The sequence below is a fragment of the Etheostoma spectabile genome, chromosome 6, assembly GCF_008692095.1.
Source record: "Etheostoma spectabile isolate EspeVRDwgs_2016 chromosome 6, UIUC_Espe_1.0, whole genome shotgun sequence".
Classification (NCBI taxonomy): Eukaryota; Metazoa; Chordata; class Actinopteri; order Perciformes; family Percidae; genus Etheostoma; species Etheostoma spectabile.
Window position 1 is genome coordinate 10,910,336 of NC_045738.1, and position 23,161 is coordinate 10,933,496.

Sequence of the window (23,161 nt, forward strand, 5' to 3'; positions counted from 1 at the left end):
CCACAGCTGCAGAAACTTCCTACTTCAAGCTGTTAGAAGCTGAAGAGGAGGGGCCTGCTCACAGAGGCGGGTGCAAAGAGTTATGTCACAAAGAGGGAGGGATGAGTGACGTAATTCTGGTTTAGTCAAAAGGGAGGGGAAGAAGAGAGGGAAAGAAAAAGGAAGCTCTCCGATAATTTTGTATTGTATTTTTCCAAAGTTACACAAACTTTCCCAAAACAGGTATGATTGGAGGCCTTGTGGGGATCAACATGCTGAAGAGAGAGATCTGAAGTGAAAGACGGACACCAGTTTGTCAGCAGTTGTGCACAGCTGATGACAACATCAAATATTTATTCTTTTTAAGGCCTTGGGCCCTCGAGTGATTGTAAAGAGGTAAGCAAGTCCCTCTTCTTCCTCAGAAAATAGAAGGTTTAGGTGGAATTGTGACACATATATGCGGCCACATTCATGCAATGCCTTTGCTTGTGAATGAATAGTTTCCAGAGCAGCACTAAGTGTCTGAACTTGCTGGGTGGAAGTACAGGAACAGAACGGTTGACAGTGTTACATTACAGGCAGAGGTAAATCTACTTAAGCATTTCTCGGTATTTGTGTTTGTCGCTACAGTGTCCAAAGTAAAAGGATGTGTTGATCCAATGCTTCCTCTTCTGAACCCTCAGACCCTGGACAGAGAAAAGGAGAGACAATGTCCTCTGAACTGGACTCCAGTCTCACCAGTATTGACTGGCTGCCTCAGCTGGGAATCAGCAGCTTACGCTCAGGGAGAGAGAGGGGAGGAGGCGAGAGGGACAAAAAGAAAGAGAGAGGGAAGGAGAGGGGAGACTTCCTACCCTCTGTGCCGGACCCCTCCCCTTCTAATTACAAGGGGAAACCCCCTCACAGCTATGCCACTCTCATCGCTATGGCAATAGCAGCTGCACCTGAGAGGAAGTTGAGTTTGAATGACATCTACACCTGGATTAATGACACGTTTCCCTACTACAGCCGAGCTGGCCGTGGATGGAAAGTAAGCTCCAATGTAGAAACAACACATTATTAGTGTATTAGAATAGTAATAACTTTGTTACTAAAGTATAAGTTAAAAGTATTTGGTAATTTGTAACCAATTTTAATATTATTTGCATCACCTGGTTGCTGGTGCATGACTGACATCACTTTGTGTCCCTAACAGAACTCCATTCGGCATAATCTGTCCCTTAATAAATGCTTCAGGAAAGTTCCTCGGCCGCAGAATGACCCCGGCAAGGTGAATTACTTGTGTGCATCATGTGAGATGGAGGAATGATTGTTTAAAAGAGCGTAAAGTCGGACACTTGAACTGTATTTGTAGGGTTCCTATTGGACGATGGATGGCCCTGCGGAGGTGAATCAAGTGAGGGCACCTAAACGTCCCTATCCAGAGGAGGAAGAGGAGAGGCAGGATGTATGTTGATTAATATCACTCACTCAGTAACTTGTTAACTATTAAACCTGCATTGTTAGCATGTCAAAACCCCCAAACTGTTAAAGAATTACGTAGGGTACAAGGATTCTGGCATTGTATCCCCATATTTAACTTTTTACTGCACTTCTTCAATCTGACAGCTGTAATTAGTACAAGTTTCATGACAAATAACATTTTTAAACTAAAAACATTGTATTATGAATTCCCTAAAACTTATAATCGACACTTAACATCCTGAAGGGACCAGTGACGCATATTATCCCTGATACATATTTACTTTAAAAAAACTTATTTGCTAATTTACCTCTGGTGGTATTTAGCCATGCAAATACTGGTTTTGGTTTCATCTGTCCAGGTTTTGAGAATATATGTCTCTGATTTCTGCACCCACCAATAAAATCATAAATGAAACGTAATGTTCACAGCATCAAATTATTACATTTAAAATATAACACCAAAATATCTTTCCAGAAACAATGTCCTGGTTATTCTCGCCTATTAAAAACAGTTGACGTAGTTTTTGGGGATTAGTCAGCATTCACTTACGAATTGTTATGAGGTGGAGGGACAAATCTCAAAATCCCGGCAAATAAAAGCATGGCAATGTGAAAAACATTAGTATTTCTCTACTGTAATTTTCATTTTTATCATTTAGGTAAACCAACCCTTTAACTTGAGTAATGCAATTTTTTTCTTTCTTACAGGATTGTGATAACTTTTCCACCCTTACAAATAGTAACGCTGTGCTGTTACAGGATTCTCAAGCACCAGGGACAGAAGCAGAGAGACAAGCCTCTCCTCCTCCACCGCCCCCCCACACAGACCACCAGCTTCTTAACACAGAGCCACTGGGATCCATCCAGCAGCAGCCACCCCACTCTGCCTCCCTCTCTCCTCCCCCATGCAAGGTACGGTCACTTTCTCCCCTCTTTATCACAGTCAGGGATGCTGCATCTAATCTAATGTCTTCTATCTTCACAGCAACTGTCACCCTACATGCCAAGCCCTCTGTCCACTCACCCTGTCCAGCATCCATCTGTCTCTCCTCCAGCTGGACGTCCTTCTGCTGCCTCCATGTCTACTACCAATTCCTTCCCACCTAGCCATCCACACGGCCACACTTTCTCTACCCCCACTGCCTCTGCTACACCTCTGTCTCCTGCCAATATGTCTTCTCCCTCTTTCTCTGGTGCCACTCTGTCTTTTCCTGCTAATTCAGTATCTGTTCCCACTTTCTCTTGCGCTCCTAACTCAGTGTCTTCTTGCACTGTGTTAGGACCCACTCATTCCTCTGCATGCGTTGTCCCTTCATCTGTTGCTGCCCCTCCTGTTGTCTCACTAAACTCCTCTACTGAGCCTCCGCTGCGTTTCACCTTCGATGAGATGAACTTACCAGACTTGTATGCGTCTTTCAAGTCTCTCTTCAAGACCATGCGGGAGAAGGGAGGCTCACAGTGTAAGTACTATGTGTGCCCATTAACTCTATAAAGCATACATCGTACACATAAACGACTGGGATGAATTAGTGTTTTAATTTTCTTTCTAGCGGATGTTGCTCCCCTGGCTGTTCTGAACAATGACACTACCCCACTGCACACGCCGACTCTGCTCCCAATGTCTCCCCACCCTGCACCGGCTTCACACCCTCCTGAGACGGAGCGCATTCCACAATACAGTGAGTCTCACCTTGCCTTATCATACCCAACAATGCTTGAATTGTATTAAAAGCAGCAACATAACACAGGAAAGATCAGTGCTTTCTAAAGTTACCTCCTTCCCTTCCACTTTAGCGGTGCCAGCTGACTGGTTCAATAACCAAGATTCTCTGAAGAAGAGCTTCCACATTGCCAGCAATCTAGACTGGGCAAACATAGACCTATCTGGTCACCCAGGTCTGTTCTGTTTACCAGTCTTGTTTAAAGGGTGGCTTCAAAGAAATTCACAAAATAAAACATTTTCTCACTTACCGCCGGGAGGCTTATCTGCTGAGTTTTCGAGATAGCTGAGCATTTCTCAGGTTCATCTACCAAACACTCACAAGTCTGTGAAGTGTTATTGAGTTATTATGACTATTAAAGACAAGAGCTGAAATGTCTAGTCAATCAGTCAGTAAGTCAAATATTTCTTCCCAAATAATTTTCCAGAACAAAAACTGGATCCAGCTTCTGGAAATGTGAAAAGTTGCTTTTATTTTGTTGTCAAATGTGAAAGTAAAAAGAATATCTTTTGGACTGATGGTCAAATAAATTAAGTAATTCTTTTTGGGACTCTGGGAAATTATATTGGTAATTTTTTCACTATTAGCCAAAACGACACTTTTTCAGCCAAACAATTTATGATTGGATAATTGCGAAAATAGATCATGCAGATTATTCAGTAATGAAAATAATTGTTTGTTGTGGCCAGGAATGACACAGCACCTTCAAAACGTTTAGTTTTTTTTTTAATGCCATGACCAAAAAAAAAAATGAGTGCCTACATTATCTCAGACTTACATCTCAACAGATAAACTACCTCCATGGCTTAATACCAGGAGTTGAGAAAATGTTTGTATTGTTAATTTACCTGAACTGACCCTTTAAGATATTTGTCTTTTGCAGCTACCTATTACAAACACTGCACTAGCCAGAATGTATTAGAGGCAAAAAATAAAACAATGAGTATGGTTATTATTTAGATTTTTACAAAATGATAGAAATGTTGAGTAAAATCTGTGTTCTTTTAAGAATTACTAAGGGCTTTGCCTTTTTTGTTCTAAAAGGCCCTAACTTTGTGTCCCCAGACCTCCTGGAGAGCATGCGTCAAGCAGAGCTCTGCGACTGGGCCCTGGACCCGACACTCTTCACTTCCCTGTGTGACTCTCTGAACCGCTTCTTCACCCAGAAAGGCATGATCAACTCTGGGAATAACTCCCCACTAGCCCTCGGTTCACCTCACTCCTTACAGGTCCCAACATTCACCTCCAATCCACCTCCTACCCTCTCCAGCCTCACTCACCCCTCACCCCTCCCTTACTCTCCCATAGTTCACCCTGCCAGTGGAGTGCAGCCACCCCGGAGGGCTCTGCACATGCAGGGACAGGGCCTTCAAAGACCACAGCTAACACAACCTGCTAACACTACTGGTAAGACCCCGCGCATCATGTTCAACAAGTTTTTTTTTTCAAACTTTTGCAGCAACTGAGTGGGATCCAGTATGACATGTGGAGGGCTCCACAGACAGGGAAGGATTAACAATTTCATGTGCCCTGGACAGCAATACTCAAAATCTGCATATAATTAGGAAAGTGAAGACTGCATTTATAATGTGATCAAACATAATATGTAATGGAGCCCAGGGCCCCTTAGATGTCCTATGCCCCTGGGCAAGTGACTAGTTGCCCCAATGGTTAATCCAGCCAAGTCCACAGAGAGAGGATACAAAACAGATGCAAATTTTAAACAAATAACATTTTTTCAGGTCTACTCTAAAACAATACTCACATGCCTTTATGTACACCAAAAAAGCTACTGGTCACTGTAATCACTCCTCTTGTCTGAAGAAATTTCCTTCCTGAGATTATTTTCATCTAAGTGATGACAAAATCAAAAAAATATATACTTTACTTTAGTTGAACTTGACACATTTTTACACAGAACAAGGACTGTGGATTTTGTCACCTAACACTTACATGTTAGGAAGGAATTTTTTCACAGCCAATAGGGACAGCAGCAGTTGTTTTATTAAGATAGACTTGAAAAAATGTGGCGTTTCTTAGCCGTTTCCCAAAACAATGATGCAGTCTGTTGTAAAGGAGAAGTTATTTAAATACAAAATAAATCCTTCCAATATTTTGTCATTTTCTTTTGTCGTGTGCTAACTTGTTTCTCTTTCTGTCTCAGCTGGGATGCAGCCTCAGTCTATGACACCCCGACAGCACCCTCCATTAAAGAGTCTGCACAGCAACAGCGAGGAGATCCAGGATGACTTTGACTGGGATTCTCTGCTCGTTTGACCCTCATCGTCTGCGTGGAGGAAAGGATTACAACAAAACTTTGCAGCGAAATGTGGCTCTTTACAGCAGTCCTCACTAAACTTGATGCTGAGGCTGCCTGTTACTTGTGCATCTTGAAGTTTCTCAGGGTGCAAGTTTGTCACATGTGACTGAACACTGTATTTCAAGGTTGAAATATAGTTGTACAGGTTTTCACCTTCATTCAAATTCATATGCTGTAATAACTGTTTAGCTTTTCTTCTGTAGGTAATTGGCAGGGTGTTTTTTCTGTTGGCTTTTAGTCATAAACATGTTCACCAAAGAAAATAAACTGTAAATATATTCTCATCACATTTTTGTTCTCTGCAGCAGAAAAAGTCCATATGGAATATAGACTTTAACTACAAAGCAAGCATGAAACAAGCCAAACATCCTGTTTTTGTTTTATTTCATAAATTCCTTTTGATTTTCTTTCCATTTTACTTTTCAAATGTGAATGTTCACAGTCATCACCACACAAAAGTCAACCTTACCTGATAAAAGAGATATTTTTTTCTTGTTGATATAAAATAACAATAAATTCATCAAACTAAATTAAAAGAACAGCATGAAGCATGTTGTCAAGTCCCAGGTTGTTTTCTTCCTTTCATTCATTCATTCATTGAAATAACTGTCTTATTTTTTAGAGAAGCATCAGTATGGTACTTTCCCTTCCTGAAGGAACGAGGGATGAAACAGTAGACAGTGGTGGACAACTCCGGGACACCTGGACACCAGGGATCCCATATAAAATGTGTGATTGGAAAAAATCTAATGCTTCTGATTAACAAAAAATAAAGTGTGAAATATGATTGGCAGAAAAATGTGTGACCCTTATAATACCTCATTTGAAATCCCAACATTACATAGTATTAATGCAAGTGACAATTTCTTTTTAAAAACAAAAATAATGTATGTCATTTCTTCCTTTCTGGGTCACTGAAATAAGTTCAGGCAGAAAAAATGGAGACAGATATTGATACATATACACAGAAACTATTGCATACTCACAAATGAGCATACATATTTTCATTCACACATTGCTGCAAACACACACATTCAACAAACATCCCATAGTTTCCCCCCATCAGACCACAGATGTTAGCGCTCTCTTTAGTTTTCTACGATAGTAAGGTGGGGGGGGGAAATAAGCATTTGATTTAAATGGCATCATCGTGTGATTTTCCTTGTTTATTTGTTCCCAAAAATTGGAAAAAAATAAATTACATTTAGCATTAAATTAAAAGTGAAATAGTTGAAACAATTTGACCACATTGTGCCTTAAATGTTAATGCAGGGTTTTCAGTCCTTATCTCAGTCTGGAGTTCATTAAAAATTATCCTTCATGCACTTGTTTCATTTCAGTGATTCAGTGTTTGTCTTCATTCTAGAGGGAGAGAAGAGGAAGAGGCAGGTACAACAGTTTTTCTATTCAGTTTGTTATTGGCTAAGTCCCCTCTCCTTCAATCTCTCTCTCAGTGCAGTAATATTACAACAGAGTAGAGTGTCACTACTGAAAAAGCATCCTGGCCTCACAGACTTACCTTCATCTCAAGACAAGACTGAAAAAACCCACCACATGAAGAACGATACAGAACAAAACAGGACTAACACAAAATAAATAGATCTCTTTTTCCCACCCACAAACAACGCATACTGAAATGAAAAGAACTAAATGTGGAAAATTATTCTGAAATGAAGTAATGCTTCTGAAGGAAAAGATAAACATAAATTTAGATTTTTTGTTTTTTTTCTTTAAATATAGAGATGTACACATTTTTTTCTTTTTTGGACACAAATTGTGTTAAGGGGGGGGGGGCGGGGGAAGGGGGTGAATGAAGGGGGGCAGCAGGTACGACAGAGGAGGTTGAAATATAAGCGCAAAGTAGTGGTGAAACTTCTTCAAAGAAGAAAAGGGTTGGTGCTCACTCCCGTCGTTCCTGCACCTCCCACTGATCCTCCTGCCCCCATCACTCCTCCTGTTCCAGTGGGCCCACCCAAAATCAGCTGAGGAGGTGCTGCGCCTCCGGACCCCAACAGAGCCGAGCCTGGGGGTGCCATTGGTGAGAGCCCGCCGTAGGGCATGCCCATGGGGCTAACCTGCATCATGCCCAGGCCCATTCCTGGAGCCCCCATGCCCACACTCATTGGCCCCATGCCCATTCCTGGTTGCACCATGCCCAGCATGGGATTGGGAGGCACAGGACTGGAACGGAGGCCGCTCAGGCCAAGTGATGAGGGCTGAGGTGAGATGGAGGTCATGGGTGGAGCCACGCCAAAAGGGTTGGAGGAGGCAGGTATTGGAGAAACCCCCCTACTGGAAATGGTGCTGCCTGGAGTCACTGCCATGCCAGGAGCAGGAGATGAGCCTGAGGTCAGAAGTGACAGTTAAACAATACAGCATTTCAATATTATTTCTTCAACTCTCAAAAGACAGGTTGACTTTTTCCATTTTACCAAATGCAACCAACCTATTCTTAAAGGAATTAATAGAAGGGAAACGCACAACTTCTTCTGGAAGCTCATTTTATAATTTTACCACATGGAGCATGAAAAAAATTCTCTCTTTTCAGACGGGCATGTTCTAGGGTAACGTCTTGAAGAATTCCCTCGTGTCTCACACCTATTGCTCCAAATCTGAAAGATAGACTCAACTGTTACATTATATATTCCCTGTACAAGCTTATGCACCTGAATCATATCACCTAAATATGAGAGTTTGTAAACTTAATTTCCTTAATCTATCTTCATAAGACCTATTTTTCATTCCTGGAATTAATGTAGTAGCTCTTCTCTAGACCCTTTCCCTTTTTTCTACACATTTTATTTTTAAAATTTATTTTTTATTTCGGGATTCATTTTCAATAGCCACTGTCCACACTATATCCCATTCTACATACAGTACGTCTTGAAAATGGGTTTCGTCTGTGTCACTTACTATTCTGAAAATGTTAGTATCATCCGCAAAAAGGTAAACATCAGACTGTATCACATCGGGCAGATTGTTTATGTAAATTACAAAGAGAACAGGGCCTAAGACTGGGACCCCAGATGCCACTGGCTTCCAGTCTGAGGTGGAACCATTCACTACCACTTGCTTTTTTATGTAGGTCAAAAAATCCTGTATCCAATAAATAACTCTGCTGTCTAAACAACAGAATTTTAACTTTGATAGCAGTCTTTTATGAGGAACAGTATCAAAGGCTTTTTGAAAGTCTGTACATACACTGTCAAGTGCACTTAATGGACCAAATAGACAGTGAACATTTGCCCCATAGGGTTACTTTCTTTTGTTCCATCCAAACTCTCCATACTAATCAAACAGCTTTTTTGGCAAGCTGTATTTTGTGAATAAAAATATAGAATTACAGCTGATGTTGGCATCTTAAAAATTTGTGTGGACAGACATGGTTCTACCTAAAAATGCAAAACTACCTGTTTGTCTGTCTACAAAAGTTATGCTGATCTTTAAGGGTAACTACCGTTTTTACAACCTAGACCCTATTTCCTATGTTTTTGTGTGTAAGTGACTGATCAACAACAACAATCTTTGAAATTGGTCCAGTATTAAGCGTGAACGCCACAGACCGGGCTGCAATGTAACCCTATGGGGCAAATGTTCACTGTTTTTTTTTCCACTGAAAAGCTCATTTTATTAGGTGTCTGACAACATTATGGAAAGGATGCCTATAGAGATATGCATTTTTAAAAACCTTTTTAATACCTTTCTGTTTACCCAAAAAAAGCTCTAAGGTCGCTAGCGCTAAACCCACCAGACTCCAATTTAAAAAAAAGACTTTTAGCGTGTATGGAGCAAACATATTTTCACAAGTAAATCGGTAAACCATGTGTTATTTCAACCAAAACTAGAGTTGTGGTAGTTGGTGTCGAGTCTGGTGGCTTTAGCAAAAGTAATTTTGCGGATGTTTTTATGTTTAAAAAAAAAATCTTACTCTTTAACAGAAAGGTCGACCTCCTTAGAAATCCTTTCCATAATGTTGTCAGACACTTAAATTTTAATCTGAGCCTGTCAGTGGCAAAAAAGCGCTTTTGTGAACATATGTGAATAAGCTACCCATTTGCACTATTAACTTACATTGTAGCTTGTTTCGTCGCTGCCAACTGCAGCGGCCTCGCTTAATACTGGACAAAGTCAAAGATTGTTGTTCCCATCAGTCACTTAGACACAAAAACATTGGTCAAGGTTGAAAATAAAACAGTAGTTACCCTTTAAGAAGTGTGGTTACTTCTCTCTTTCAGGCTACAAATAGATCACCCAATAGCTGTTTAACTAACCTGTGTTCTGGAGGAAGGGGTTGTGTGCTGAAGAAGAAGAGATAGAAGGAGGTGGTGGCTGTTTGGGTTTGGGTTTAGACGACACCAGGGAATCAAGATCCACCAGCGCTGCGTTGGGGCCAAGGAAGGACTCTGGAGTCTTACGAACAGGAAGTGAAGAACCAAGAGATGACAGGTCAAAGGGCACCGGTGAGCCTGTACTGTCACAGCCTGTTGCTGGGGACCCTCGTCGCTCTGGATCTCCTAAGGAGGAAATGAACGAGGAATGGAAACAGCAAATCAGAATACAAAAAACGTTCATTATAATAAAACACAATATAGAACTGCATTACCACAGATACTAGAGGAGGATGAAATGTAGGACAAGACAACTCTTCTGTGCATGCAATTTAAAATCTGTGTGTAAACTATGAAAAGCCCTTTAAAAGTGCGTACCAGTACCTCAGCGTTTGTGAGTCCATGTAGCTTTTAATGTGAGTATACCTGTGCCATTTGTGTGTTTGGCGGTGCCACTCCAGATGTCAGAGGTGATAGGGTCAGAGGCAGGGACAGGCCCGTCCCTTGACCAGGGGTCTACTGCCCCCCCGGAGGAGGACGTGCTGAGTGGCACTGGGGGGCCCCAGGGATCGACACTGGGAGGGGTCACAGCTACAGGGGAGGGGAGGAGACGCAGGGGAGGGTTAACGTAACACCTTACAGGTACAATCCACAAAAAGGAGGGAGCAGGAAGCTGGGCGGGGTTCCAGCACTGATGTTTCTCTCCTTGACCTCTGCAGTCCCTAACTTGAAAGGTGAGGACAGGTAGCTGTCCACCATATTACTTTCACCTATTTAATATCTGAAGCTCCATGGAGGTAAAGGAGAGATAATAAGCAGCTAAGCCATACATTAAAAAGGCACAAAGGGGTAAGAGAAGAAACAGCTCTGGTTGAGACACAGCCACAGTCAGTCCTGAGTAGAAAGAAGGGGGATACAAATCCCTGGTTTAGACACAGAGGGAGAATGGATTTAGCATGCTTGCTTTCCTCATTTCAAACTGAAAGCATGTAAGTGTATGAGAAGATATGACAGCATGGTGACATGATAGAAAATGCGACAGGGCTGTAATGAAGACAGGAAATGGACTGTGGAGTGAAGCGAAGTAAAGGTTGAGACGGCTTCACATCCTCTTTCATCCACAGAGCAAGAAACGCTTCTCTTTCGATACTCAGCGATGAGTACATTCCCATCAACCTGACTGGCTACAGAGTTAGTACGTGACCGGTGTTGTAGCTGCTTACCGGAGCTCCCCCAGGGGTCGACGTTGTTAACTCTGTTGGACGTCTCTCCCCAGGGGTCTGGAGGAGGGGCTATACTGGGTGGGGCTCCCCCACCCCAGGGGTCAGAGCTTGTAGGAGATGTGGGTGACGCTACGCCCCATGGGTCTGTTGGGGCTGCCCCCCACGGACCTGAGGCAGCAGGGGCAGGAACTGTGGGTGGAGGCGAGGGGCCGGCAGAGCCCACAGTGGCTGCAGCAGGGGATCCCCAGGGGTCCACGGCACCCAGCTCCATCAGAGCGCCCTGTGCAAGAGAATATATTATGGATTAATGTTCTCAGCTGTATTCAGGGAGAAAAAAATAAATAATCTAAGGACACATTCAGCGCACAAAGCTGAGGTTAGATGATGCTGCCTAACGAGAAGTAGAAGGAGACAAATAATTGCAGACCAGACGTATACATCAAATTGATGGTGAAAGAAATCAGATTGAACTTCTTATAATCCATTTTTATTATTATGTCTGTGCAGTGTCAGTAATTTGATAAAACTGCATGCAATTTCTATTTTTGTATTCTGCACTTTGTACACAGATGTTAACAGTCACATAAACAAATGGGCTGTGCTCTCCTACACTAGTAAAGAAAGCATGTTTATTCAACTGAACATGCGATCTTTACCACTGCTTTTCAAACGTCTTAATGATTTCATCTCTCATGTGGCTGATTTGATCAGATTTAGAGAGAAAAATATAGGAGCCAGGAAAGTGAGAGATATACAGATACATTTTACACATACATCCTCAGGCTTAGTCTTCTCCCTCCTGCTCTCCTCAATGGCCATCTGCAGTCTCAGGTCATCACCTCTGCGCAATCGCTCTTCCTGCCAATCACACACACTGTGATGTCAGCAACCTGAGACACACAACCTCGGAAAGCACACCACAGGTACAGATTTAGGACCAGTTTACAATTCCACAATTAACTGAATCGGTGTGAGGGGAAACTGAACACCTGACCTTTAAGCATTATCTATAGTCAACATAAAAATAATGCAAATCTACCAATCCCTGCAATATTTCTAAGAGTTTGCAATTTTGTCTGATTCTCATAATTATTACAACAAAACAGGATCATATAATATTAATGCTTGTTCACACAGCCTGGATGTGCCTTAAAAATAGGTACCGGTCTATTGGATAAGCACAGTTTCCGCTTTATCATCTAGCCTACCTGGAGCAGAAAAAACATGTTTTGCACTCAGTGAACACAGTACAAGGAAGTTACAACAGCAGGAAATTTAACATGTAAGGGAAAAAAGAGCATTTCAAATCAAGACTACAGTTGAAAGCATGCTATCAGAGAGGGAGGCATAGAGGAAAGAATAATCAATGCTAACAAACCACTTAATGTTTAATTTAGTCAGTTATGATAAATATTTGCCAATGCCATGCAAATTCAACAATCAAATTAGAGTTAATCAATTCTTTGGGTGTTCACTTTTGACAAGGATTTGAAAAGCACCTACTTTGCAGACTTTTCGTGAGTGCAAGCACCATAATAGAAATGGACACTGCAGCAAACTAAATTATCTCAACCAAATTACTGCAGTCTGATACAAATTTGTGTCCTGAGGAAAATGGCACATGACAAATATGAGCATAAATTCATTTTCTTGATTGATCAATACTTGATGTGTGTTTGAGAAATCCCAATTGACAGAAAGACAGATATTTGATGAGTGGCTGGCCAGTCAGCTGGGCACACTCTCTGCCCCTGACCTTTTGTTGCATCTCTTTGCTGAGTGTAATTGCATAGCGGAGCTCAGCGTCCTCCAGAGGGTCCTTGCTAGTCTGGGGGAGGTCAGGTGTTACATTGTGAAAGCAAAACTAGGTGTATGTAGTGAATAATATCATTAAAATCCCTCTTTGTACACAGGTGCTGAAACAGACTGTACAAACTGCAAACTTAGCTGTAGTAGTAAACGTTATGCTTTAACCCTTATCTTTGAGTGTAGTAACGTAGCTGTGCCTGCCTTGAATATGCTGTTTTGTGTTACCTGCTCTGCCTCTTCTTTACTCATGGCCAAAGCTAGCTGGAGCTGCAGATCTTCCTCTCCAGTGCTCTGTGGCCAGGCCTGCTCAGGGTCTGCCCCTCCAGAGTGGGAGCCCACTGACAGGCTCCCCCCCAGGCTGGGTGCTGAGGGAGCAGAGGAGGCTGGAGAAGAAACAAATAAGAATAGGCATGGATAAGAGCATGTCTTAGGTTATGGGCTACTCATTCCTAAAGGCCCTTTATGCCCACCCTTCTTCAGAGTGTAATATTGTAACTTTGAGCTTTGAGAACTTTAAGTACCCATCTCACCACTGGAGGTCTGTGCCATCTTTTCTTTGGTTTTGAGGGCGTGGATCCTCTCCTCTCTTAGTCTCTCTTCATCTTTCAGCAGTGTCACCAGCTGTTTGGCTTTCTCTCGCACATTCACCCCCTGGAAATATGGAACGAGCACAAATTTACATGCTGCAAATTTTGTGTACTTTTCTTAATTTTTACTGATGCTGGTATAACACTGTACACCCTGTTGTAACAGCTTGTTAATTTCCCACAGTTTCAATTATCAACAACCCATGAAAACTTTACTGGCTGGCTTCGTTTGCACAAGAGGTCTGAAACTCATTGTAAAATGTCCTTGAATGACACATAAGCAGCATGTTTGATAAAGCGGGCCTGCATTCCACAAAGGTGGACCTTTCTCGCTAATAAGTACAACTTTCTATGCAGCTTTGTGGGCATGGCATGTTTGTGTACCTGGTCTTTGCCATCCCTGTCTATGTACTGAAAATCCTTGAGGGTCTGGACTGCGTATATGTTCTCTCGGCACTGTTGGGCAACACGTTCCGAACCTGTCTTGATCAGGTACTCCATAAGAGTCATAGCCTGGTGAAAATATAAAACACAACCAATTACCAACTGTAGGAAAGGGGACACACACACACACACACACACACACACACACACACACACACACACACACACCACACACACCACACACACACACACACACACCACCACACACACACACACACACCCCACCACACACACACACACACACACACACACCACACACACACACACACACACACACACACACACACACACACACACACACACACACACACACACACACACACACACACACACACACACACACACACACACACCACCTAATAGTTCAACTCTGTAGTGAGCAGTAAATTGAGATAAAACACACGTCTGGAGCATCATCATTACGCATCCTCACTGACAGGTGTAGTGTTGCACAATTATTCCCGACTCCAACACAAATACAAACCTTGTACACATGTCTCCAGTTCTTGCCATGGTCATTGAGGCGCTTCCACACCATGCTCATGATTTCCGAAAAGGCCACAACATTGTAGGTCAGATCAGCAATCTCTGACATCAGAGAGCTGCTGGGGCCCCATGGGTCGTTGGATGTCGCTTCTCTAACCTGTATAAGAACACAGCAAGGGACAAACTTAAATATATCCTCCATCCAAACTGTTCATAGGAAGTATAATTTTAGGCCAATACATTGCAAAAATGTAATGGTCCACAGTGTTCTGAGTAGCCTTGCAAACTCAATCGAGGCACAAGCCAGAGAGAGACAAACTTATGAGATAATATGATTAGATTAGTTCATATTTTGTATAACAAGGAAAAATAGTGAGGAGGTTGCTTCAGAGATTATCATCAACTACATTATGTCATGTGTGCTGCAGAGATAAATGGGTTATATTTAAGCCCTGGACATATGGGGGATGTGGGTGTTGAAGAAAAAAAATTAAAATGAAAAGAAAGAAACAGAGGAACACACAACCTTGATTTCAGCCTCTGAATAGTTGTGGACGATGTTCTTTACTTGTCGCCGTAGCGATGAGGTCGACATGGCAACGGTCTGGCCGTCGAGTTCTGTTGCAATCTGAACAACAGATGGAGAAGAAGTATTGTAAAATATAGTTAATGCAAATTAAACTGCGACGGGATGAAGAACATTGTTATTTCAAACAAAGACAAAATATAAATAATAATTAAAAGACTCAACAAAAAAAAAAAAGGAGTGCACGAAGATAAAGAGCAAAAAAAGAGTGGAGAAGATACAAGTACAGGAGTCTGGAATAAAGACCTTGAGAAAAACAATTTTGACTGTGAAAGATGGTGTCTATACCAGAGGTTAATCTTAAATCATGCCACTGCTGATATCAACAGAGGAAGAGAGACAGCGTCATGCACACCTGTTACACAAGAACGATGCAGAATAAGGTTCTCTCCTCTCCGTATATTTTCGTTTTTTCTGGCTGGTGAGCCACTCATTCATGGAGTGCTATGTCTCAGTTTGTCTGTTTCATCCCGTAGCAACATTGGGTCGCGAAACTTCAGACACAGGGAGATGAAAACTATGGAGCAAGATTGAGATAAACATTAAAAAAGAACCCATACTCACTGATAGATTAATAAATCACAACAGACAAGAACAAGCTAAACAAGAAAAGCTAAACTTTATGTTAGCTCTCACTCCAAAGTTACCATTGGAAAATACAGACAAAACAGATATTCAGCAACAAAATCACAGGACTTGTTGCTGATCCACACATGGCTAACATTAAGAGTTATATACTCCATTTTATTTATCAAGTCATAAAGTCTGTTTATTCCCTCAAGAGTAAGCGGGTAATATGAAAAAACTATGCCCAAACTAATAAGACAAAGAAGCGGGAGAAAAAAACCTTAATTAAAATCCTTTGGCCAACCTAAATTTTATCAGTAGGATTCACATGGAGCTGCGTGCTTTAGGAAAAAGAGACTTGGTTTACATGATCAAGTACACTTTTCAAACTTGTGATTCATTCATAGGCCAGTCAATAATTGCTTTCACATTTTAAAATCATTCAGGCAACGTCTATCCTTCTATCAGGGTAGAGCTGTGCAACAGCAGTACTAAATAAATATTGTATTTCTGAACAGAAATTAAATTTGTAACATAAAGCTTGCAACAGAATGATCTATTTACATATTTTTAGGGAATATTCCTTATCATTAGATTGATTACACTTTAAAACATTGTCCTAAAACTCATATTACCAGACATGAACATCCAGTAGTTTGAGCGTTTGCTCATAACAGCAAAGCAATAATTGTTAAGCTAACAGGTGGTATGCAAATATGAACTTAATAAGACATGAGACGTGCAAGGTCTCGATCTTAGAACATACAGCCTTGAAGTAACATACAGGATTGAAAAACAATGTTTCACTCCTATCAGCTATAAACAATAGGTTGAGTTTAGACTGAGCATGCTATCAGCAAAAATTGGATGATTGACAAGTGGAAAGAAACATTGTCTGGTGCAATAAATTATGGTTTATGTTATTCCATAGTGGTAGCTGGGTCTGAATTTGGCAATAAACATCCTGTCTGCTGCTGCTGGTGTAATGGCATGTGGAGAATGATTTTGTGGCACAATAATGGATCCCTCCGAACCTACTGAGCATTGTTTGGATTTGATTGCTTAAATAGCAGGCTGAAACATTGTTACTGACCAGATGCATCCTTTCACTGCCACAATCTGCATTTTCTCACCAAATAGATGCCCCCATCGGCCTATGTCACACAGCAACAGAGGTGGGCAATAACAAAAAACTTTGTGAAACTGACATTTAGAAGCCCTTTGGTTATTTTCACCTACAGACAAAATTGTGTTGTCAGTATATTTAAAAGCGCTCAAAGATTTTTAAGTACTAACCTTAACCTGCCTCTTTATAAGACAAAATACTAATTATACCATTGCTTGGGATGGACATGTTATGCTCTTTAAATGTACTTAATGAAAAAGGGAGAAGTTTGAGAAAGGGATTTAAGATCAACTTTAAAGTCATCACAGTGCTCGGCCACTCCCTCAACTGCCATCTTTCAAGGACCAATGGGTGGAGCGCATATCTTTTGCTAAAGAAGATGATAAATTCAACCCACCCACTGCATGACTATTACCCCCAACCAGGCAAATAAGCACTAGTAGGCAACCAAGAAATTGTGCTGCTCTTCCCATTCTCCAGCCTTGAGCAGAACTTTCTGCATACTGCACTCAAGACTCAAAAGTGACAAAGCAAAGTACATAGACTGACTTCAACACAATGTACTCTGATGGGCATGAAAATGTACAATTGGTTAAAATTCATTTTAAATTTGTATGTGTTTTTTTCTTGTCTAAGTAATGTAAAGAATAGTGTACTTTAGCCCTTTTTCTTCTAATCTTAAATACATTCTAACTTGCTCTGTTCCCATAGAATGTTTTCAACACTTTTAATTAAATAAATCATTAAATTAATTTTGAGGATATATGCATTTGGACATGACCATCTGTTCAGATTTTAAATTTACTTTGGTAAACCAACAAATGTGCTATTAAAGACAACTTTTCTGTATAGTTTTTAGGTGTTTTAAATAAACCTGAAACAAATAGCATGTCAGTGTTTAGATTGTAGCTCAGACAAATATGAGACCTTGAACATATGGCGATCTACTGCAGAAGCCAGTTCAGAGACTCCTGAAGCTTTGTACCAAAGTTCAGACACACCATCTAATCTTTGATAAGGGACATAACATGCCCTTTGTATCTTAGGTTGTCTTACATATCTCTACAATCTCTGACACTATGAGAAAAAGGTTGCATTAACTATGTTTGAAGTCTGCTGCTCTAAAACACAATCACTTTATCGTCTACTATGAGAGACAGAGATCAGCACACAGATAGCTAGCAATGACCAGATGTAGGCAAGTGATTGAGTACCAACACGATGAACACACATGACGAAGAGTTGTCATTAAACTTAAGCTAACTTATTCCTCCTGTCACTTTCATGCAGTTGACGGTTGCACAGCCCCAGGAAAAAGTTCCCACACCCTTTTACCGGCACACAGATAACGTTAACAACCCATTCTGACAACTGCAGCTTGTCCTGCAGCTAGCTAACTAATGTAACGTTAAGCAATCAAACAGCCAACTGACGTTATGCTAGCTAACCAGAACCGTTGAGTGTTACAGACACAGCGTAGTGTCCAGACACAGAGTTAATGGGTACTTGGCTATATTAACGTTATACAACAGTGTTACCAAGAGCATATCTGTGTCACAAAGACTGTATAATGAGAAAGATAAGTTTAGGAGCAATTACTAAAGCTAGATAATTGGCCAACAAATGTTTACTGTCCCCTGGTACTGTTATCTTAGCCATTTAGATGGCAAACTCTCCCATTCTCACCGAAGCTAATCGAAACAGTTGGCTAGCACTTTGACACCAGGGTCTGGGTGAAGTCTGGGTAAAGTATAAACAGGGGAGCAGAATGGGTGTAGCTAGGTACGACTTCACAGACAGACAAACGCCAAATTAAAAGTGACATTCTCTTCACAACACTGAATAGACGAACTAGAACTGGACCTTAAGGTTACCTGCCAGTTTGACTGATAAAAAAGAATCACTTGCTGCTGCTAGGAAAGATTAGCCAGCTAGCAGTTAGCCATCTAGCTGCTGCTAGTTAGTTCGTAACAGAACTGCTAGATTGTACAATCGTTATCAAGGACACATCCTGACTCGGGACAATGTTGAATAAATACGTTTAAATCCCAACCCAAAATGTCAAGAAATACTGACGACACACCACAATAAAAATCCAAATCAAGTTTGTACTGACCCTGTTGTATCTTGAATGTACGAGGAGATGGCCGAATTTCCGCTTCCGTTCTCGACTACAGGAAAGACCGCACCCCCTGTAGCTTTGTTTTCCTGGGATTGTAGTAGAATCCTCATGAATAATTAATTGACTTTTTAAGAGCCAACGTTCAAGTATGAAAAGAAAATGAAAAAATATACAAAACCACGTTTTGTTTAAAGCCTTCAAAAGAGAGACAGGGACGTGCTCTTTGATTGATTGTCTGGCCTAATTAAAATATTGTTCATTTACCACCCACTGTCTAATATAGGGGAAAGAAACAACATCCTCTTTCATGCTTTTTTTGTATTTCTTCAAGATTTTTTAAATGTTTTGTATACTTACATACAGACCTATCAAAGGTAAAATGATAATGTTGATTGGGCATACACCCGTGCCATGTGAGAAGCAGAGAAGAACATTATAGGCTACAGAGATATGATTGATGGGGTTGATAAACAATGAGATAACTAATGCTCCCATAACTTAAAATATATTTATGTCTTAATGAAATTTATTTTTCAAACTATTATTTTTATGTATTCTATATTCAAAGCCAAAAAAGTGGCCTTCCTGTATTTTGTTATTTATTTAATGGACACAACCCAATGCATGTGGTTCTTATAATATAGGTTTTTAATCTAAACTTTATGTGAAAAATGGTGTCCAAAGTCAAAATAAAACATTATCAGTACCATTGTTACTGTCATCCTAATCATGACCAACATTTTGTACAGGTTACATGACATCTATGAACATGTTAACTGTCCTTTAATATTAGGAGTGATCGGCTATACAGGTTTCCTACCCATACAGACAGGGCTATTTTGTAATTCATGTTCGTCATTTAGGCAATGGAGCTGGAGGTTACAAAACTTTCTTTTTGCATGAATAGTTAAAAACACATTATAATTATTTCCACAGAAACTCTCATGTGACTAAACAAAAGTCTTCTTGTTGGTGGCTCATTGGGGAGACACATGAGCAGGCTGCTGATTGATTATCCTCAGTGGTTTGAAACTATAGCCTGCAACAGGTCACATCATATTGAGACCTACAAAACGGAGCAACATATAGAGCTTTAATTATAAAAGCTTCATCTTAAAAAATAAGGATCTCTTAATTATAAAGTAATTCAATCTAGGATGCAAAATCCCTCTCTTAACTTAATTAATAAGCCATGTAATGTAATGCTTGACACTGTGTGTGGTTGCTCCTCAGTAATGTAATAGCTCACGTTGTCCACAGAGAGGCCCCATTGAACTAATTCTAAAATCAAGTTAAACTAGAACAGCTTCCCCCAGTCACCTGTCAGCGGCTCCACAAATAAAGCATAGTAAGCTGTGTAGCTCATAACAACACAGTAACAGCTGAGGTGCATGTGTGTAACAAGTTACCCTTTCATCTTCCATCTCTTTATCCCTTTTATCTGCTCGTTCTCTCCAGGGAGGAGGGGACTGAAGGAAACACTGCTGCAGCATGACTCAAGCAAATAACTGCATTGCACCATTGTACTTTGGAAACACTAATCTTATGAAGACAAACATAAAATCTATTTTGACACTGTTTTTTTCCATTCTTATGTTACTCTTTATACATTGTTTACTCTATACATTATTTAATGTACAGTGGTGTGAAAAAGAGTTTGCCCCCCTTCCTCATTTCCTGTTCCTTTGCATGTTTGTCACACTTAAGTGTTTCGGAACATCAAACCAATTTAAACATAGTCAAGGACAACACAAGTAAACACAAAATGCAATTTGTAAATGAGGTGTTTCTTATTAAGGTGAAAAAAAAATCCAAACCATCATGGCCCTGTGTGAAAAAGTGATTGCCCCCCTTGTTAAAACATACTATAACTGTGGTTGTCCACACCTGAGTTCAATTTCTCTAGCCACACCCAGGCCTGATTATTGCCACACCTGTTCACAATCAAGCATCACTTAAATAAAGCTGCTTGACACAGTAAGGTCCACCAGAAGATCCTTAAAAGCTACACATGCCGAGACCCAAGAAATTCAGGAAACAATGAGAAGAAAGTATTGAGATCTATCAGTCTGGAAAAGGGTTATAAAGCCATTTCCAAGCTTTGGGAATCCAGCGAACCACAGTGAGAGCCATTATCCACAAATGGCGAAGACATGGAAACAGTGGTGAACCTTCCCAGGAGTGGCCGGCCGCCAAAATTACCCCAAGAGCGCAGCGACGACTCATCAAGAGGTCACAAAAGACCCCACAACAACGTCCAACAGTAAAATATGGTGGTGGTAGTGTGATGGTCTGGGGCTGTTTTGCTGCTTCAGGACCTGGAAGACTTGCCGTGATAAAAGGAACTATGAATTCTGCTGTCTACCAAGAGATCTGAAGGAGAATGTCCGACCATCTGTTCGTGTACTCAAGCTGAAACGAACTTGGGTTCTGCAGCAGGACAATGATCCTAAACACACCAGCAAGTCCACCACCGAATGGCTGAAGAAAAACAAAATGAAGACTTTGGAGTGGCCTAGCCAAAGTCCTGACCTGAATCCTATTGAGATGTTGTGGTATGACCTTAAAAAGGCCGTTCATGCTCGAAAACCCTCTAATGTAACTGAATTAGGACAATTCTGCAAAGATGAGTGGGCCAAAATTCCTCCAGGACGCTGTGAAAGCCTCATTGCACGTTATCGCAAACGCTTGGTTGCAGTTGTTGCTGCTAAGGGGGCCCAACCAGTTATTAGTTTAGGGGCAATCACTTTTTCACACAGGGCCATGATGGTTTGGATTTTTTTTTCACCTTTAATAATAAAACACTTCATTTACAAATTGCATTTTGTGTTTACTGTGTTGTCCTTGACTATTGTTTAAATTGGTTTGATGTTCCGAAACACTTAAGTGTGACAAACATGACAAGGAACAGGAAATGAGGAAGGGGGCAAACACTTTTTCACACCCACTGTATGCTCACTGCCCCTACACTGTGTTAAAAGAGAGTTTAAGAGAAGATTTCTTCAAGAACACAAAATCAATGTTTTGCAGTGTAATATCAAATCAAATATCCAAAGAAAATTATTCTAATCATTAAGATCATCACTTTGTGGAAGTAAGAGACATTCATTAGTTTGTCCTAAGATATAACTATGATGCACAAAACAGAATGTTGCCAATGAATACCAAATCTAATATGGCAATCAAAGCGGGCCAGGGTGATGCTCATGTATCTAGTGTATGAAAAGTTTTACTTTATCTTAAAACTAAAACAACGCACACCTCATGATGTTCCTTGTCACTAAAATATGGGTTTTTGTCATATGTGCTATTTTATCTTCACTGAGGGTGAATGAGAGATTTGGAATTGGTTCTATTCATTTTCTTGCTTTACGCTGCATCCTAGCATATTTACCTTGACATCGTTATTTGTATGTAGTCATTTAAATCAATTGTAGTTTGAACTTTTCATGACTTTTCCATATTTTCCAAACTGTTGGTGTTTTAAAATGCTCCATCCTCTTTTGGAATCTATTATTCTATTACTGCTCAATTCTCACACATACCATGAAATGATGTGACTTGTATAACTAGTATTAATATTTTTATTATTGAAAAACAAACAAAAAGAGAGGAAAATTATCGCAGTCTTTTCTCAGTTAATATATCATGCAGGTTGTACATCAGTATACTATATATAAAGTATAAAAATTGCAAAAGTTAAAAGAGAAGATCATCTTATCTGTCGTGTAAGCATAAGCAATTTCCTTTTTTTCCTTTTTCTTCAAAATCACTATAATCAATATATAGGTGTAACCAAATAGCAAAGATGTACATTATGTACTGTCAGCATAGCTGTCATGAGTGTATGCTCTTGTTCATGGGTGCAAGGCCCTCAAAGAAATCCACAGTCATGTAGTATTTGACTATGCATAGTGTGTGCATAGTACAGCACTGTTCTATGTAAAGCACTTTAAATTGCCTTGTTGCTAAAATGTGCTATGTAAAAAAAAAAAAAAAACGTTCCCTGTCAAAACAAAGCTTCCTTGCCCTTGCTTATGTGTGTATTTGTGAATGAAAGTGACACTGTCTTGGCATCAAAGTTGTGTTGTGGTGGTATAGAGGTTGTCACAGCAGGGGACAAAGGACCCTGTGGTGCAAGCACAAAAATGGAAGAATGTGTTGATCATAGCCGGCCTTTCGACCACAGCAGTGGTGGTAACCTGAGTAGGGGCCAGCCGTTGTGATAGCAGCCAGTGTTTGTGTTACATAATGTGTAGCTATTGAGCCAGTGGCATGTAGTATGTAATACCGAGGAAATCAATCTGAGTGGACAGAAGAAGAAGGAGGGTGTTGAGGCCATAAGGGCTGGAGAAGAAAGAATCAGAATGGGAAATAAAGCGAGATGGGTTTTGTGACA

General features: G+C 40.6%; 2 protein-coding genes across 9 annotated transcripts; one reads left to right on the top strand and one right to left on the bottom strand.

Moving 5' to 3' along the window:
- The first annotated feature begins 106 nt into the window (after positions 1–106).
- On the top strand, positions 107–6,594 carry foxj2 (forkhead box J2). Of its 3 annotated transcripts, none has more exons than XM_032519276.1 (11): positions 107–375; positions 480–563; positions 663–1,009; positions 1,175–1,249; positions 1,334–1,426; positions 2,152–2,355; positions 2,429–2,903; positions 2,994–3,122; positions 3,238–3,339; positions 4,230–4,571; positions 5,329–6,594. In XM_032519276.1, exons 3-11 carry the CDS (start codon positions 689–691, stop codon positions 5,439–5,441), a joined length of 1,854 nt encoding a protein of 617 aa, XP_032375167.1. In that variant the 5' UTR covers positions 107–375; positions 480–563; positions 663–688; the 3' UTR covers positions 5,442–6,594. The 3 variants fall into 3 exon arrangements, with proteins under 3 accessions (XP_032375167.1, XP_032375168.1, XP_032375170.1); XM_032519277.1 differs by having other exon boundaries at positions 2,203–2,355; XM_032519279.1 differs by lacking the exon at positions 3,238–3,339.
- epn1a (epsin 1a) lies at positions 6,543–18,956 on the bottom strand. Of its 6 annotated transcripts, none has more exons than XM_032519270.1 (13): positions 18,757–18,956; positions 15,303–15,464; positions 14,888–14,989; positions 14,360–14,518; positions 13,816–13,944; positions 13,366–13,495; positions 13,070–13,227; positions 12,792–12,863; positions 11,810–11,893; positions 11,036–11,315; positions 10,239–10,403; positions 9,756–9,998; positions 6,543–7,828 (listed from the first exon to the last, which is right to left on the bottom strand). In XM_032519270.1, the coding sequence occupies exons 3-13, from the start codon at positions 14,954–14,956 to the stop codon at positions 7,362–7,364; spliced, it is 1,956 nt and encodes a 651-aa protein (XP_032375161.1). In that variant the 5' UTR covers positions 14,957–14,989; positions 15,303–15,464; positions 18,757–18,956; the 3' UTR covers positions 6,543–7,361. The 6 variants fall into 6 exon arrangements, with proteins under 6 accessions (XP_032375161.1, XP_032375164.1, XP_032375166.1 ...); XM_032519272.1 differs by having other exon boundaries at positions 7,362–7,828; positions 13,375–13,495; XM_032519273.1 differs by lacking the exon at positions 12,792–12,863.
- Between the last annotated feature and the right edge of the window lie 4,205 nt (positions 18,957–23,161).